The following is a 17,703-nucleotide window of genomic DNA, read 5'->3' as shown; positions in this document are numbered from 1 at the left end:
TTCACGGTCCAACTCTCACATCCATACATGACCACAGGAAAAACCATAGCCTTGACTAGACGGACCTTTACAGTGACATTATAAATCATCATATAAGTGAGACTCCATGTGAATTACTTTTCAGGATATTTTAAAATTATCTTCAGAAACTCTTCTGTTTCTCCTCAGGCCATGATTAGATTGAGAATAACAGAATCTTGAATTTCCTACCTTGCTATTATGATAACAGCTTGCAGGACAAAAAGATAATACTGAGGTCTTAATAGTTTACAACTATTAAACAGGTTCTGGTTATTTATGATGAAAATAAACTTTCTTACTTTAAAAAAAAAAACAACACCCAATTCTCCCCTTAGAGCAGTACATGGAAATAGGTTAATTTATTGAGTAATTATCATGTGTTGCATATGGTGCTAAGCACTTTATGTGAATTATATCATTTAATCCTTACATCCTGCCAAGGAAGCACTGTTTTTATCCTAATTTATAAATGACTAAACTAAACCTCAAAGTCACTCACCTAGTTAAGTGACAGAGCCTCGATTCAAGCCTGGCCAATTCTGTAGCACTTGTTTAACCACTGTGCATAGGGCCACTTCATACTTATTAGGGCCAAGCATAAAAGAAAAATATATTTAAGATCAGTCTTTCTATCCTGTCATAATCCTCACATCACCTATCGTAAGAAAGAGTAAAATATCACAAAGTAACAGTTTTATTTTAAATTAGAAAATGATAAAATTTGGCAAAACATATGGTTGGTATAAAAATACTTCTTTTAACTATTACAAAAGAACATTCTACTTTGACAGCTGAGATTCTCTCTGCACCTCTTCAGACAATTCCATCTAACTGATGATGAGTCATTTCCTTGGTAAAGTAGAACAAAACTCCCATACATTTTGCTTAAGTCACTGTCTTGTAAAGATATTGTAAGGCAAATCCTATAAAGGAGAAAAATTTTAAATGATAACCTCAACACTGAAGTACTGGATTGGCCTGAAAGTTCCTTTAGTTCTAAAATTAAAAAATTTAAAGCTGTTAACAGTTTTTGCCTGGTCATCAAAGAAACATGTGGTCTTGTGTTATCCTGATGGAAGATTATGCATTTTCTGTTGACCAAGTCCAGACACTTTTCCTTGACTGCTGCTTTCAGTTGGTCTAATTAGGAGAAGTACTTATTGGAATTGTTTGGTTTTCCAGAAGGAGCTCGCTCATAACAGACGACTCCCTTCCATTCCACCTTTGGATAGTGACCGCCCTTTGGTGTGTTGGTGGTAGTTTATTTAGCTTACCCCACAGTCTCTTCTGTTCCACATTATTGAACGGTACCCACTTTTCATCGCCTGTCCAGTTTGTTTTAAAATTGGAACATTTGCATTATGTTTAAATAGAGAACTGCATGCCAAAATACAGTCAAGAAGGGCTTTTTTTGCGTAACTTATATAGAACCCAAATATCAAAGTGAGTAACATAACCAACCTGGTGCAAATGATTTTCAATTCTTGATTTGGATATATTGAGTGTGTCGGCTATCTCCAACATGGTATAAAACTGACTGTTCTCAATTAATGTCTCTATTTGATTGCTACCAGCTTCAACTGGTCTATCTGATCATGGAGCATCATCCAGTGAGAAATCTCCAGTGTGAAACTTTGCAAACCACTTGGACATATTTGGTCAATCATACTACCTTTTCCATACACAACGTAAATCTTTTTTTGCATTTCAGCTGCATTTTAACCTTTCTTGAAATAATAAAGTATAATATGCTGAAAATGTTCCCTTTTTTCCCTCCATCTTCGATATTACAGTAACTATAAAAAGTTCTTCAAATTCGATAAGCTTTTTAAAAAATGCATGCTGATATGGCAGCTGTAGAATACAATCTAACAAAATTGTTTTGAATGAAGTTAAAAACAACTAAGCGCTGTTAAAGCCATCTTATGGAAAGAAAACAAACATACATTTTGGCCAACCTAATACTTGATTTAAAATATTTATACTTCCAAGCAATAAATTCCTCTGACAAGGGAACAATTTTTCAGACGGAACATTATAGAAAAAGCTGCTGCCACTTTTTGTAAATACACAGAAAATAAGGTTCTTTTAACCCTGTTTCTGACCAATCATTCCTGGGGCCTTTCTTAACAATTTTTTGGTAGCCAAAATCTCTGCACATATTAGGCACTCTGCCAATATTCAAAGAATTAAATCTGGCTTTATTCTGCTTACTCCATTTGTGTGTAAACCTATACATGCAGAAAGAAAAACTTTAGACACACTTGAAGAACTATAAATGTAAAAAATATTTTAAAAGAATATAATGTAAATATGTCTGAAGTAGACAACATGACCTTATATGATATTACTACATAAATTTTAACAATGAACAAAGGTACTTCAAAAAGAGCAATCTGACTAGGCGTTAACAAAATCACTCCAGTTACAGTCTAAATTAGACTTAATTAGGTATTTTAAAAATGACTCTCAGCTCCATCATCCAGAAAGATCCCCTGAAAGTGTCATAAGGGTTACAAGAGAGAAAGACTGCTGTAAAATCTTTCCTATTGTGCTTGGTATAATAGGTAACAGATAAAAAGGTAGACATAATCTCCCCCCAAAATACAGATTAATGGTTCCTGACATCAATATCAAAGACTAAAATAAGCAGGTTTCCAATTTGAAAGCCTAGATGACTACATAATTCAGTTCCACAAAATTCAAGTCTAATTAAAGTAGCTTAAGGTGAATTACTATTTATGCCCAAATTGCTCTGTGATTCAAAGAAAGAGTCAAGGAAGGCAATCCTATTTTTGCCCCAGGATACAGGGGAGGTAAGGTCTCTACCCTGATCCAACTCATGCCATAAGACAGAGTTGGCCACCCTCCAGGGAATGGCCATAAGCAGTTCAAGACAGCAATGGAAATGGAGATGGGCCAAGAGCTGACTCCAAACTCTTACAGCAAGACAGCAGTGGAAATAGAGATGAGCCAAGAGCTGAATCCAAACTCTTACAGCTCCAAAAGCACATCTAGATAGGCATTCACTCACACACAGACAGACACACATACCCTTGCCCCAAGGTTCCCTAACCACATGACAGTGGTTACGTTGCAAAAATGTTCAGATCCTATCTTCATACCCATTTGTAGCTTCTTTTTATATCTCCATTTCAGAAATTACTTATTGAGCAACTCTTATGTTCCGGAACATGTGTTACACAACATGCTAAGATTTCACAGATTTACTGGACACCACACTCAGGATTCTTGAAATTCAATGCCAAATGATATGTGCAAGCAAATTATTAAAGTGTGATTTATGATAGAAAAAATGTTATATTCTTTTCATAACCATCTGAATAGAAAATTTACAAATTCTTACTGTTTATGAACTACAAAATTTCATTCCAGCAGTTTGCTCTAAAAGGGATGAAATTTTACCTGTGTTACATAACGTTGCAGGGAGTGGGAAAAGCGGTCTTTGGACAAACTGATGCAGAAGCTGTTTCTTAACTGTATATGGATTCGTAACATGACAGAATCTATATTTAAAAACAAAAATGACATTTTAGGAGATAAGCTCAAGTTTCTACTTCTCATCTATAAAAAAACCATGATGAAAATAATAACCAAGATGAATTTTCATTTTCCATCAACATTATTTCCACTCCCTTAGACAAGCAGTATCTGCAAACAATTTAAAAACAAGAGCTCAAGGGGAAATGTACAGCCTTGAAAACTGAGTGTACATAGAATACTGTAATATTTGGTATAAAGAAACAGAAACGCATCTACATTAGTGATTTAAAATCTGGAGTTCCTGACTATTAGCTATGCATGAAGGAGGCAAAGCCACAAACTTTTTCCTTTTTCAGATACAAAAACAACTAGGTGATAGAGTCACGTGGTTCAACATTCAAAGGGAATAAAAGTAAATACAGTGAAAAGTCTCCCTCCTTTTCGGTCTCTACCACGTTTCCCTGGAAAGAGATAACCTCTCCTATTTGTTTTGAAAGAAATTCCAAATGCCTCCAAAAGTCTAACAGAATGTATACTGTTCTCCACCAAACTGCTAAAGAAGTCCACAGCCTATGTGCTTTTTGAATGGAAATATATTGACCCTGTTTGTATTTCACCCTGAATATAATCAGAATGGAGTAACCAGAGTTACAAAATTTCCCAAGTGTTGACTGGTTATTCTTTTCATGAATATGACAACTTAAAAACAAAAGGAAAGGGGAAAAACAAATGGAAAAGGAAACAGAGACATTAGTTGTGAAAATTTTAGAAATCTGATTTAATTACTTTAAAATCCAGCTTACTTTAAATATTAATACACCCATCAATTCCAATTTTTATTTCACTGAGGAATTTTAAGCATATTTATGATCATTTTTTGTTTTTTACATTTCTGATTCTTTTCACCTGCAAAAAGGAGGAGCTGTCTTCATTTCTGTTCCTAGCCACTAGCCTGATGACTTACCTCGGTTCCTCACTTCTAAGATGAAGTTAATATCCCACAGCTACCCCATAAAGATTAAGGCAAAGATGGATCCAGATAATCGATGTAAAGTGATTAAAACAGTGCTAGGCCATGTAGTACAATTGTTTATTAAATGGAATTCAGGTTTGAGGTGAAGACATTTTTACCTATAGCACACTCACTAAATCTTGGATACCTTGGACTATGGAAGGGTATCGAGGACAGAAAAGGCAGAAAGGACAAATAATCTGACAAGAAATGAGTTTAGAGTAATAAAATAGTAAAAGTGAGTTAAATTATTCCAGGAATAAGAGGGGGAGACAAGAGGTGACTAACAAAAAATCGTTCTGCAAACCTAATTTTTTAGGAAATGCATTTCAACTTTAAGAGTATCATTAGCACTAAAATCCCCAACACTGAGGAGGTCAACCTTTGGTAGGCCCTTTGCTCCTTTTGTTCCATTCGAGAAATCAGGGTACAACAGCTACTTAAGCCCTCGGTGCGTTTCGTCTAATCAATTTTGACAGATGTCAAAGAGTGCAAACAGAGAGAGGAAAGACAAGGAAACTAAGAGGGTTTAGTCAGTAGGAGTGGGCGGGGGAAATCTAGGGCTCTGGATGCACAGGAGTTCCATCACTGGGATGCTGTGTGACCTCAGATAGGTCACGTTCCCTTTCCGGGCTTCACTGAGAAAATGATGACATTTTGTCTGACATTCTGATTTTGTGTTTAAAAGGCAGAGGAAATGCACGTGGTAGAGGAGCTGGAGGAGCCACGATTTAAAAAGAGCTCCTCGGTGGGGTCCCTACAGTCCGCCTCTGCGAGTCTCCCCATTGCAGGGATTCAGGCCTCGGGTCTCGGAGCCTGGGACCAGGAATGGCACGGTCCGCCAGAACCTGGAACACAGAGCTGCCTCACCGAGAGCTGCCTACCTCTAGATTCAAGTCTAACTCGGCGATGGGAGTGAACCTAAAAGCAAGGTCAGGGGCATTTCTCCCCACTCGGTTTAAGAGAGGGCGGACGGGACGACCACCGCTCAGATGGCTAAGCCCAGCAGCACCCCTATGCAGTTCCGGGATCACCACCTACCGCCTCCGCAGCCCCGCTGCAGCGGCAGCAACTCCCCAGCCCAGGCGGGCCGCCGCCGCCATCTTAGTCCGAGTGCGCAGGCGTAGGACAGGACGTTCGCCCAACCCCCCGCCTCCCCCTGCCTACGAAGAGGTGCCGAACCCCGGCGCAGGCGTGAGCGCAGGCGCAGATCAGTTGAGATCCGGCAAGGCACCGGGAATAGCGCACCCTACTGGCCGCTCGCGGCGCTGCTGCGGACTGGCCCGGCGGGCTTCAGTTCAGTTCAGTTCAGTTGCTCAGTCGTGTCCAACTCTTTGCGACCCCATGAATCGCAGCACGCCAGCCCTCCCTGTCCATCACCAACTCCCGGAGTTCACTCAGATTCACGTCCATCGAGTCAGTGATGCCATCCAGCCATCTCATCCTCTGTCGTCCCCTCTTCCTCCTGCCCTCAATCCCGCCCAGCATCAGAGTCTTTTCCAATGAGTCAACTCTTCACATGAGGTGGCCAAAGTACTAGAGTTTCAGCTTTAGCATCAGTCCTTCCAAAGAAATCCTAGGCTGATCTCCTTCAGAATGGACTGGTTGGATCTCCTTGCAGTCCAAGGGACTCTCAAGAGTCTTCTCCAATCACAGTTCAAAAGCATCAGTTCTTCGGCGCTACGCTTCTTCACAGTCCAACTCTCACATCCATACATGACCACAGGAAAAACCATAGCCTTGACTAGACGGACCTTAGTCCGCAAAGTAATGTCTCTGTTTTTGAATATGCTATCTAGGTTGATCATAACTTTCTCCCAAGGAGTAAGCATCTTTTAATTTCATGACTGCAGTCACCATCTGCAGTGATTTTGGAGCCCCAAAAAATAAGGTCTGACACTGTTTCCACTGTTTCCCCATCTATTTCCCATGAAGTGATGGGACCAGATGCCATGATCTTCATTTTCTGAATGTTAAGCTTTAAGCCAACTTTTTCACTCTCCTCTTTCACTTTCATCAAAAGGCTTTTTAGTTCCTCTTCACTTTCTGCCATAAGGGTGGTGTCATCTGCATATCTGAGGTTATTGATATTTCTCCCTGCAATCTTGATTCCAGCTTGTGCTTCTTCCAGTCCAGCGTTTCTCATGATGTACTCTGAATAGAAGTGAAATAAGCAGGGTGACAATATACAGCCTTGACACACTTCTTTTCCTATGTGGAACCAGTCTGTTGTTCCATGTCCAGTTCTTACTGCTGCTTCCTGACCTGCATACAGATTTCTCAAGAGGCAGGTCAGGTGGTCTGTATTCCCATCTCTTTCAGAATTGTCCACAGTTTATTGTGATCCACACTGTCAAAGGCTTTAGCATAGTCACTAAAGCAGAAGTAGATGTTTTTCTGGAACTCTCTTGCTTTTTCGATGATCCAGCGGATGTTGGCAATTTGATCTCTGGTTCCTCTGCATTTTCTAAATCCAGCTTGAACATTAGGAAGTTCACAGTTCACGTATTGCTGAAGCCTGGCTTAGAGAATTTTGAGCATTACTTTACTAGCATGTGAGATGAGTGCAATTGTGTGGTAGTTTGAGCATTCTTTGGCATTGCCTTTCTTTGGAATTGGAATGAAAACTGACCTTTTCCAGTCCTGTGGCCACTGCTGAGTTTTCCAAATTTGCTGGCATATTGAGTGCAGCACTTTCACAGCATCATCTTTCAGGATTTGAAATAGCTCAACTGGAATTCCATCACCTCCACTAGCTTGTTCATAGTGATGCTTCCTAAGGCCCACTTGACTTCACATTCCAGGATGTCTGGCTCTAGATGAGTGATCACACCATTGTGATTATCTTGGTCGTGAAGATCATTTTTGTACAGTTCTTCTGTGTATTCTTGCCAGCTCTTCTTAATATCTTCTGCTTCTGTTAGGTCCATACCATTTCTGTCCTTTATTGAGCCCATCTTTGCATGAAATGTTCCCTTGGTATCTCTGATTTTCTTGAAGAGATCTCTAGTCTTTCCCATTCTGTTCTTTTCCTCTATTTCTTTGCATTGATTGCTGAAGAAGGCTTTCTTATCTCTTCTTGCTATTCTTTGGAACTCTGCATTCAGATGCTTATATCTTTCCTTTTCTCCTTTGCTTTTTGCTTCTCTTCTTTTCACAGCTATTTGTAAGGCCTCCCCAGACAGCCATTTTGCTTTTTTGCATTTCTTTTCCATGGGGATGATCTTGATCCCTGTCTCCTATACAATGTCACGAACATCATTCCATAGTTCATCAGGCACTCTGTCTATCAGATCTAGGCCCTTAAATCTATTTCTCACTTCCACTGTATAATCATAAGGGATTTGATTTAGGTCATATCTGAATGGTCTAGCGGTTTTCCCTACTTTCTCAATTTGAGTCTGAATTGGGTAATAAGGAGTTCATGATCTGAGCCACAGTCAGCTCCTGGTCTTGTTTTTGTTGACTGTATAGAGCTTCTCCATCGTTGGCTGCAAAGAATATAACCAATCTGATTTCGGTGTTGACCATCTGGTGATGTCCATGTGTAGAGTCTTCTCTTGTGTTGTTGGAAGAGGGTGTTTGCTATGACCAGTGCATTTTCTTGGCAAAACTCTATTAGTCTTTGCCCTGCTTCATTCTGCATTCCAAGGCCAAATTTGCCTTTGACTCCAGGTGTTTCTTGACTTCCTACTTTTGCATTCCAGTCCCCTATAATGAAAAGGACATCTTTTCTGGGTGTTAGTTCTAAAACGTCTTGTATGTCTTCATAGAACCGTTCAAATTCAGCTTCTTCAGTGTTACTGGTTGGGGCATAGACTTGGATTACCATGATATCGAATGGTTTGCCTTGGAGACAAACAGAGATCATTCTGTTGTTTTTGAGATTGCATCCAAGTACTGCATTTTGGACTCTTTTGTTGACCGTGATGGCTACTCCATTTCTTCTGAGGGATTCCTGCCCACAGTAGTAGATAATGGTCATCTGAGTTAAATTCACCCATTCCAGTCCATTTTAGTTCGCTGATTCCTAGAATGTTGACGTTCACTCTTGCCATCTCCTGTTTGACCACTTCCAATTTGCCTTGATTCATGGACCTGACATTCCAGGTTCCTATGCAATATTGCTCTTTACAGCATTGGACCTTGCTTCTATCACCAGTCACATCCACTGCTGGGTATTGTTTTTGCTTTGGCTCCATCCCTTCATTCTTTCTAGAGTTATTTCTCCACTGATCTCCAGTAGCATATTGGGCACCTACTGACCTGGGGAGTTCCTCTTTCAGTATCCTATCATTTTGCCTTTTCATACTGTTCATGGGGTTCTCAAGGCAAGAATACTGAAGTGGTTTGCCATTCCTTCTCCAGTGGACCACATTGAGTCTGGCTATTTGAAACCACTTCAGTTCAGTTCAGTTCAGCCGCTCAATCATGTCTGACTATTTGCAACTCCATGGACTGCAGCATGCCAGGCTTCCCTGTCCATCACCAACTCTGGGAGTTTGCTCAAACTCATGTCCATGGAGTCAATGATGCCATCCGACCATCTCATCCTCTGTCCAGGTTATCATGAGAAACGCTGGGCTGGATGAAGCACAAGCTGGAATCAAGATTGCAGGGAGAAATATCAATAACCTCAGATATGCAGATGATACCACCCTTATGGCAGAAAGTGAAGAGGAACTAAAAAGCCTCTTGAGGAAAGTGAAAGTGGAGAATGAAAAAGTTGGCTTAAAGCTTAACATTCAGAAAATGAAGATCATGGCATCTGGTCCCATCACTTCATGGGAAATAGATGGGAAACAGTGGAAACAGTGTCAGACTTTATTTTTGGGGGCTCCAAAGTCACAGCAGATGGTGACACAGCCGTGAAATTAGAAGACGCTTGCTACTTGGAAGAAAAGTTATGACCAATCTAGACAGCATATTAAAAAGCAGAGACATTAATTTGCCTACAAAGGTCTGTCTAGTCAAAGCTATGGTTTTCCCAGTAGTCATGTATGAATGTGAGAGCTGGGCTATGAAGAAAGGTGAGCACCGAAGAATTGATGCTTTTGAACTGTGGTGTTGGGGAAGGCTCTTGAGAGTCCCTTGGACTGCAAGGAGATCCCACCAGCCCATCCTAAAGGAAATCAGTCTTGAATATTCATTGGAAGAACTGATGCTGAAGCTGAAACTCCAAAACTTTGGCCACCTGATGCAAATAACTGACTCACTGGAAAAGACCCTGAAGCTGGGAAAGACTGACAGCAAGATGACAGAGGATGAGATGGTTGGATGGCATCATTGACTCAATGGACATGAGTTTGAGTGAACTCCGGGAGTTGGTGATGGACAGGGAGGCCTGGCATGCTGCAGTCCATGGAGTCACAAAGAGTCGGACATGACTGAGCAACTCAATTGAACTGAACTGAGGTTGGTCATAGCTTTTCTTCCAAGGAGCAAGCATGTTTTGGTTTCATGACTGCACTCATCACCATCTGCAGTGATTTTGGTGCCCCCCAGAATAAAGTCTGTCACTGTTTCCATTGTTTCCCCATCTATTTGCCATGAAGTGATGGGACCAGATGTCATGGTCTTTGTTTTTTTGAGTGAATTTGAAACCATTACTTTCATAAGGTTGGGCAATGGTGGGGGGGAGTGAGGGGGTGGGCTGGAGGGTGGGTAGAAATTCTTGTGATGCCTGAACAGGTGTCAGGTAAGCACGAGGGACTCCACATGCATGCGCGGAACCGTACATTGCTTTTCCCACTTGGTGGGCACCGCTTTTGCACTGCCTGATTCTGCAGAGCGGAATGCTGTTCCCCATCCCTAACCCTGCCCGTTGCATGCAGCAGAATCCTTCTCGCCATCCAGCCCCAGCTCAAAAGTCACCCTGTGGCATCCCCTGAGAAGATTCTCGCCTTCCTTCAGCCAGCTAGCTGCCTGCTTCCTTCTGTGCGGTCTGTATGGCTCTGGATAAGGCTGGCCTTGTGGATTCAGCACACGCACAGAGACTCACCTTAGTGCAGAGCTGCCTTCTGCTATAGAAACATGAGTATTGACTAGTTTCCAGAGCACAGTACAAAGTTCATTATCTATTTTCCAGAATCTTACTAGGGTATACAGTTTCTTCTAAGACAGCAGTTTTTGAAGTGTGGACTAGGGGCAGAAACCTAATGGGAAAAAGTGGGAAATGCGAATTATCAGACTGCACATTAGAACTACTGAACCGCAGTCTCGGGAGGTGGGATCCAGTAATTGGTTTTAACAAACCCTCCAGGTGATTCTGATGCAAGCTACCATTGAGAGGCACTGCTCTAGAATATACACAGAGTATGGCAAAGAGTAGGAGACTCACTGAGTGACTAATACTTTCACTTTTGCCCTTGGTTTTTGGAATGGACACAACAGGTTGAGACTGCATCCAAGGGGAGGCATTGAAGGGAGTGGGCGGGGCTTCAGACTACAGCTGGTCTAGGGCTGAACAAACTGAGTGCAGTTTACATACTCAAGGCTGTATATTGGCTTCATTTTTTTCTGATTCATTTTAGACTTCAGTGTCACCCACAGCTTGACCCTTTACTGTCTTCTAGACCTTGAATCAAGTGTGCAGTGTGGCTCCTCTGCCCAAGAACATACCCCAGCTGCTGCTGCTAAGTCGCTTCAGTCGTGTCCGACTCTGTGCGACCCCACAGATGGCCTCCTACCAGGCTCCTCTGTCCCTGGGATTCTCCAGGCAAGAACACTGGAGTGGGTTGCCATTTCCTTCTCTAATGCATGAAAGTGAAAAGTGAAAGTGAAGTCGCCCAGTCATGTCTGACTCTTAGCGACCCCATGGACTGCAGCCCACCAGGCTCCTCTGTCCATGGGATTTTCCCGGCAAGAGTACTGGAGTGGGGTGCCATCGCCTTCTCCATATACCCCAGTTAGGAACCATCTTTTCTCTCATCTTCAACTTTTTCATCTCTTATCTACTCCTTCCTACAAGAAAAATCCTGCCTTGCCCCAAACCGCCTTCAAACGACTTTTCCCTCTTGCAAAGTCGAGTGATGTAAGAGCTGCCTACAGATGTAGTCTCTAGTTTCTCACCTCCCACTCCTCAAACTGGCCGAAGGAAACCTGGAAGAAGTGCCCCGTACGAGTGATTCAAACTACCAGGAGGGTGTGACTCTCTCTCTCTCTCTGAGCCTACCCATGTGTCTACACACACGTACTCTTTTTTTCCTCCTAATAAACACTTCATTTACTACTTTCCATCTCCATGTGGAATTTCATAGCCACACAGCGACAGGCCAGGCACCTGTCCCTGGCCACTGTTCCTGGTGGTCTAGTATCTGGGATTTAGCGCTGTCACTGACACGGCCTGACTTCAACCTCTTGCTGGAAACTGAAATCCTGCTTCAAGCTGCTGGAGGCCAAGGCACCCTGAGATCAAAACCACCAAAAGCAGCCTTCTGTGTCCCACTGGTGCAGGGAGGGGACCTGCTCTAGTCAAGACCACCCCCATCATCCATGTTGCAGAGTTTGCAGGACTTTTCTTCATTTTTGCCTTTCTTGCCCTCCAGAACATCAAATGCTGAGGGTCTCTCCTTCCTTTAATAATCTCATTCCTTAGTTTCCCTGGCACTACTACTGCCAATTATGCCTATTACTTTTATGATTACTCCTTCTTCTCCTTTGCAGGGTTTCATCTGCCTGCCTCTTAAGCACTTTAGGGGACCTCATTCCAGGTACTCTTTCCCTTTTTTGTGTGTGATTAATTGACGAACTTCAATTCAGGTGTGTGTTTTAGTTGCTCAGTCGTGTCCATCTCTTTGCAACCCGATGGATTGTAGCCCACCAGGCTCCTCTGTCCATGGGATTCTCCAGGCAAGACTCCCTGATGGCTCAGGCAGTAAAGAATCCAACTGCAGTGCAGAAGACAGGGGTTCAATCCCTGGGTTGGAAAGATATCCCGGAGAAGGGAATGGCAACCCACTTCAGTATTCTTGCCTGGGAGATCCCATGGACAGAGGAGCCTGGCGAACTACAGTTCATGGGGTCACAAAAAGTCTGACACAGTTGAATTCAAACACAGTTATCTTAGTGAACTCATTCTATTCAAAATACTAGTTTTATATATATAAACCATTCTCTTTACTAACTACTCTAAAGATATCCATTTCCTCCTCATTCATGGCAGATTTTACTTTGCAGAGAAAAGGTGGAGGTGGAAATGGACTTTCTAAACTATTAGAGCCTTGCCCAATCTCACATACTTATCTCTTTCTGTTGAAGGCATCCAGAATATACTACTTCAGGAACTTTTGACTCATTGGAAAAGACTCTGATGCTGGGAGGGATTGGGGGCAGGAGGTAAAGGGGAAGACAGAGGATGAGATGGGTGGATGGCATCACTGACTCGGCGGACGTGAGTCTGACTGAACTCCAGGAGTTGGTGATGGACAGGGAGGCCTGGTGTGCTGCGATTCATGGGGTTGCAAAGAGTCGGACACAACCGAGTGACTGAACTGAACTATCTACCTAAAAACAGAGCCTCACAAAAGAATTCAGCTGTTATAAACCCTCTCCCCAGTAGTCCAGCAACCAGGAAAGATGGACTCCCCTCACAGGGGAATTTGGCTGAGGAATAAGAGCACACCAAAGCAGACATTCTCACAAAACTATCTTATCTCTATTCTCTGAAAAACCTATTTGTGTTTTCCTAAAAAATCGTTTGTATTCCCATAGGTCTCCTCCCCTTCTCCTTCTCCTTGCCCTTCCCTTTGATGGAAGAAATGTTCACATACTGAAGTATGGGGAAGTTATTCTGGCTTATACATAATTTGGCTTAAACTTTATGCTAACTAAAAGTCTGTCTTATCACTTGTCAACCATACATTGTACACATACTTTAACCATTCAAAGAATGTTGCCCACCATCTATTATATAAAGGACTAAGTCACAACCCGCTGCTATGACTCACAGTGGGAGCCCTGAAGGGAATTGAGGGGGGTGGGGACCAAAACAGGGTGAGGCCTTCCGTGTTTTGAATAAGCTGGCCTCTAGAGCGTTGAGATGCGTACCTCAGGAACAATGTAAATGACCCTAGATTCTTGCATCTTCCCATATATAGAAAGTCACTAAAATCGTTAATTTGAGGTATCTGTCCTTTGTGACTAGCCGTAATGTTGTATCAACATCTATGCTTGATCAGTGAAGATGTATATATTTTCTAGTCAAAAATTATATATATACTGGCTCCTCCTCTATCTCTTTGGAAAGTATTTTCCGAGCTACTCAGAGATGGTTTCTCAAGCTATAATCTTTAGTTTGGCTTGAATAAAACTCTCTTCTATTCATATTTAGATTGTTTATTGATTATTTTGCAACAACACCTTATTAAGACAGTGTATAAGCTCCAAATTCTAACCACTTCCTTGAGTTGTATTTTTCTGTTAATGCCCATGTAAGTACGTGAATAAAAATCTTTTCCCTGTAATAACCTAAATGGGAAATAAATTTAACAAAGAATATATATATGTGTATGTATAACTGAATCACTTTGCCATATACCTGAAACACATAATATTGTTAATCGACTATGCTTTGTGTACAAACTCTGAAATAAATGTCAATATTAAAAATTGGTAGGTAAAACACAATCTCAAAGCTGGTAGGCTGAAGGAATTGTGATATTACCACATGGTGGTGCCATTACAGCTGGTGAATCAGATAGAAATCTCTGACATTGATTGAGCACTTACAGTGGGCCACCTTTCTAAGCACACCTCGTAATGATCTAGATCATGGACATTTAATGTCACCATTTTACAGATGAAGAGACTGAGCCCCTTAGAAGCTCAGTAATGTTTCAAGATCATACAACTAGAAAGTGATGGACAGAGTTGTTCAGTTGCAAAGTCATATCCAATTTTTTGCAATCCCATGGACTGCAGCACTCCAGACTCCTCTGTCCTCCACTGTCTCCTTTTGGGAGCTATGTTTTCTGAGAATGTTTGCTTTGGTGTTTTCTTTCCTGGAGTTTGCTCAAATTCATGTCGATTGACTTGGTGATGGTCTCTAACCATCGCTTCCTCTGCCACCCCCTTTCCTTTTGCCTTCAATCTTTCCCAGCATCAATCAGTATCTTTTCCAATGAGTCGGCTCTGCATCAAGTGGCCAAAGTATTGAAGCTTCAGCTTCAGTCCTTCCAATGAATATTCAAGGTTGATTTCCTTGGAATTGGTTTGATTTCCTTGCAGTCCAAGGGGACTCTCAAGAGTCTTCTCTGCAACACAATTCAAAACCATCTATTCTTTGTCATTCAGCCTTCTATATGGTCCAACTCTCATGACTACTGGAAAACCCATAGCTTTGACAATATGGACCTTTGTTGGCAAAATGATGTCTCTGCTTTTTAATATGGTGCCTATGTTTGTCATAATTTTCCTTCCAAGGAGCAAGTGTCTTTTAATTTCATGGCTGCAGTCACTGTCCACAGTGATTTTGGAGCCCCCCAAATAAAACTGTCACTTCTTCCACTTTTTTCCCTTCTACTTGCCATGAAGTGATAGAACCAGATGCAAGCCTAACCAGTCTTTTTTTTTTTTTTTTTGCCAGACCTCACAGCATGTGGGATCTTAGTTCCACACCCTGAACAGGGGTGGAACCTGTGCTCCCTGCATTGGAAGGTGGGGTCTTAGCCCCTGGACCATCAGGGAAGTCCCAGCCTAAGCAGTCTTAACCCATGTTCTTCACCACCATCCCTCAGCACCAGGTGTCCATTGTCTTTTGTCACTATTATAGGAACTATTGTTAACTTCTCTTAGAATTTTGGAGAATAATTTTAGTGTCTGGATTGGTTTCCCATTTCTGCTGTTACAAATTATTACACACTTTAGTGGCTTAAGACAGCAAACTTTTCTCTTACAGTCTGGGGAGTCAGATGTTTACAGTTGTTTTCATTGGGCCAAAGTCAATACTTGGGCCACCTGATGCGAAGAGCCAGCTCATTAGAAAAGGCCCTGATGCTGGGAAAGATTGAAGGCAGGAGGAGAAAGACGACAGAAGATGAGAGGGTTGGATGGCATCACCAACTTAATGGATATAAGTCTGAGCAATCTCTGGGAGATGGTGAAGGACAGGGAAGCCTGGCTGCAGTACATGGGGTCACAAAGAGTTGGACACGACTGAGCGACTGAACAACAACAAAAAGTCAAGTTGTCAGGAGGGCTGGTTCCTTCTAGAGGCTCTGAGAGGAGAATCTATTTCCATCTTTTCTTCTTCTTCTTTTTTTTTTTTTTTTTTTTACCATCTAGAGGCTACCTCTATTCTTTGGCTTCCTCTATTTTCAAAGTATCACTTTAATCCTTGTTTCTGTCATCACATCACCTCTAACTTCTCCTTCATCTCTATTAAAGAATCCTCTGATTATGCTGGGCCCACCTGCATCATCCAGGATAATCTCCCCATTTCGAGATCCTTAACTTTATTCCATATGCTTAATCCCTTTTGCCATGTAAGGTTATCATTCACAGTTTCTGGGGATTAGAACATGGACATTTTGGGGGAGTGGGAAGGTATTATTTAGCCTACCACAGTGACTTTTTTTTTTAAATTCACTGGAACTATAGTGTAATTCTCCTTTTCTACCCTAAAAATGTCATCTAGTATTTGTTTGATGATATTACTAATATGAGAACTGGAGGGGAAAAAAAACACATCCTTATCAATGATATTGGAATGTAAGTTAGATATAACAAGGTATGGAGAAAGCTATTAAGAGAGATAAGTCTTTTAAGAAAAAATTATAACATAAAAAAAGGCTGGGGATCAGGTATGTTTTATGGGGGAAGGATTAATACAGCTGCACTGTGTCCTTCAATTGTGGATCATTGAAGGTCCTTGTATAAAATGAAAACCCCCGTTCTTTAAAATGTATATTTTGTTCTTTACACCGTGCTTACTCCTTAACCCACTGCAATCAGTCCCCACCACTTTACAAGAATTGCTGTTGCTAGGATCAATAACCTACTGGACAAATCCAACAAGCATTTTTGTCATTACGTCTCTCTGGCATTTAACACCTCTGCTTATCCTTGAAACTTTTTCCTCCTATAACCTTGGTGTCACCTTCTGTTTTTCTGCCTATATTTGTGGCCTGGTTTCTCTCATGGAACTTTTTTTTTCCCATTTATGCTTTAAATGTAGATATTCCCAAAGGATGTTGGAAGTGCTCTTCTCCTTACTCTACATTCTCCTTCATTGATCTCATCTATATCCAGGCATTCAAATCCCACTACCACTCACTGACTTCCCTCTGTCAGGAGTCTAGACTTCTCTCCCGATCCACACAGCTAATGACAATTTTCACTCTGATAGCCCCTATGTAGGCCCAGGACATTTTGAACCTCTGTAGTGGTTTCAGCTAATGCTTTTTGTTTTTAAAAGATTTATTTATTTACTGTTACCCTAGGTCTTTACTGCTGCACGGGCTTTCTCTTGTTGCCTCTAGCTGGGGCTACTCTCTAGCTGCGGTGCACATGCTTCTCATTTCAGTGACTTCTGTTGCAGAGCATGGTCTCCAGGCGCATGGGCTTCAGCAGCTGTGGCACGTGGGCTCAGAAGTTGCGGCTCACCAGCTCCAGAGCGTAGACTCAATAGCTGTGACCCACAGGTTTAGTTGCTCCGTGGCATGTGGAATTCTCCTGGACCAGGGATCGAAACTGTCCCCTGCATTGGCAGGTGGATTCTTAACCACTGAAACACCAGGGAAGGCCTTTATCCAATGGTTTTGAATAAAGATATTTTAATTGGGCTAATATTGATGAATTTTCTTCAAGAAATTCTATAAAGCAACTCCATGAAATCAGCTCAATTCTTGGATCAATTTCGTGTGCACTGTATTTCCATTTTATTGTAATTCTGTTCACTGGGATCTGGTCTTTTCTATGAGCATTTTACAATGGAAATTTATTAGTCAATTTTTGGTTCATTTTGAATTTTGCCAATAGTTTCTGCTACTGAGTTCTCCTGCAGCCACTATATCTAGCAAATTCCAACTTCCCAAGTCAAAATCTTGATTTAAATTGCCATGATTTCATGCTTTCATCAATTTATGTGTAGTTTTAGCTGCTTTGAATTTTACTTAAACTGAATGATATTCACTATAAACTGAAAAAAGGCTGACAGTTTATATTTA

At 41.6% G+C, this 17,703-nt stretch overlaps 1 protein-coding gene across 2 annotated transcripts in view; it reads right to left on the bottom strand.

Moving 5' to 3' along the window:
- Positions 1 to 5,654, bottom strand: part of NFU1 (NFU1 iron-sulfur cluster scaffold) — a 28,919-nt gene extending 23,265 nt beyond the window's left edge. The window contains exons 1-2 of one of the 2 annotated variants that reach the window (XM_060412024.1): positions 5,422 to 5,654; positions 3,448 to 3,548 (exon numbers count right to left, since the gene is read on the bottom strand). Coding sequence is in view for 1 of the 2 variants with exons in the window: in XM_042248078.2 (XP_042104012.1) it covers positions 3,448 to 3,548; positions 5,579 to 5,640 (163 nt within the window). In the remaining variant the exon portion in view is untranslated. The remainder of the gene's footprint in view (positions 1 to 3,447; positions 3,549 to 5,421) is intronic. The other variant, XM_042248078.2, reaches the window with a different exon arrangement.
- Positions 5,655 to 17,703: the final 12,049 nt, after the last annotated feature.

The sequence above is a fragment of the Ovis aries genome, chromosome 3 (assembly GCF_016772045.2).
Source record: "Ovis aries strain OAR_USU_Benz2616 breed Rambouillet chromosome 3, ARS-UI_Ramb_v3.0, whole genome shotgun sequence".
In the NCBI taxonomy this organism is placed as follows: Eukaryota; Metazoa; Chordata; class Mammalia; order Artiodactyla; family Bovidae; genus Ovis; species Ovis aries.
This window is presented reverse-complemented; position numbering and strand designations above follow the sequence as displayed.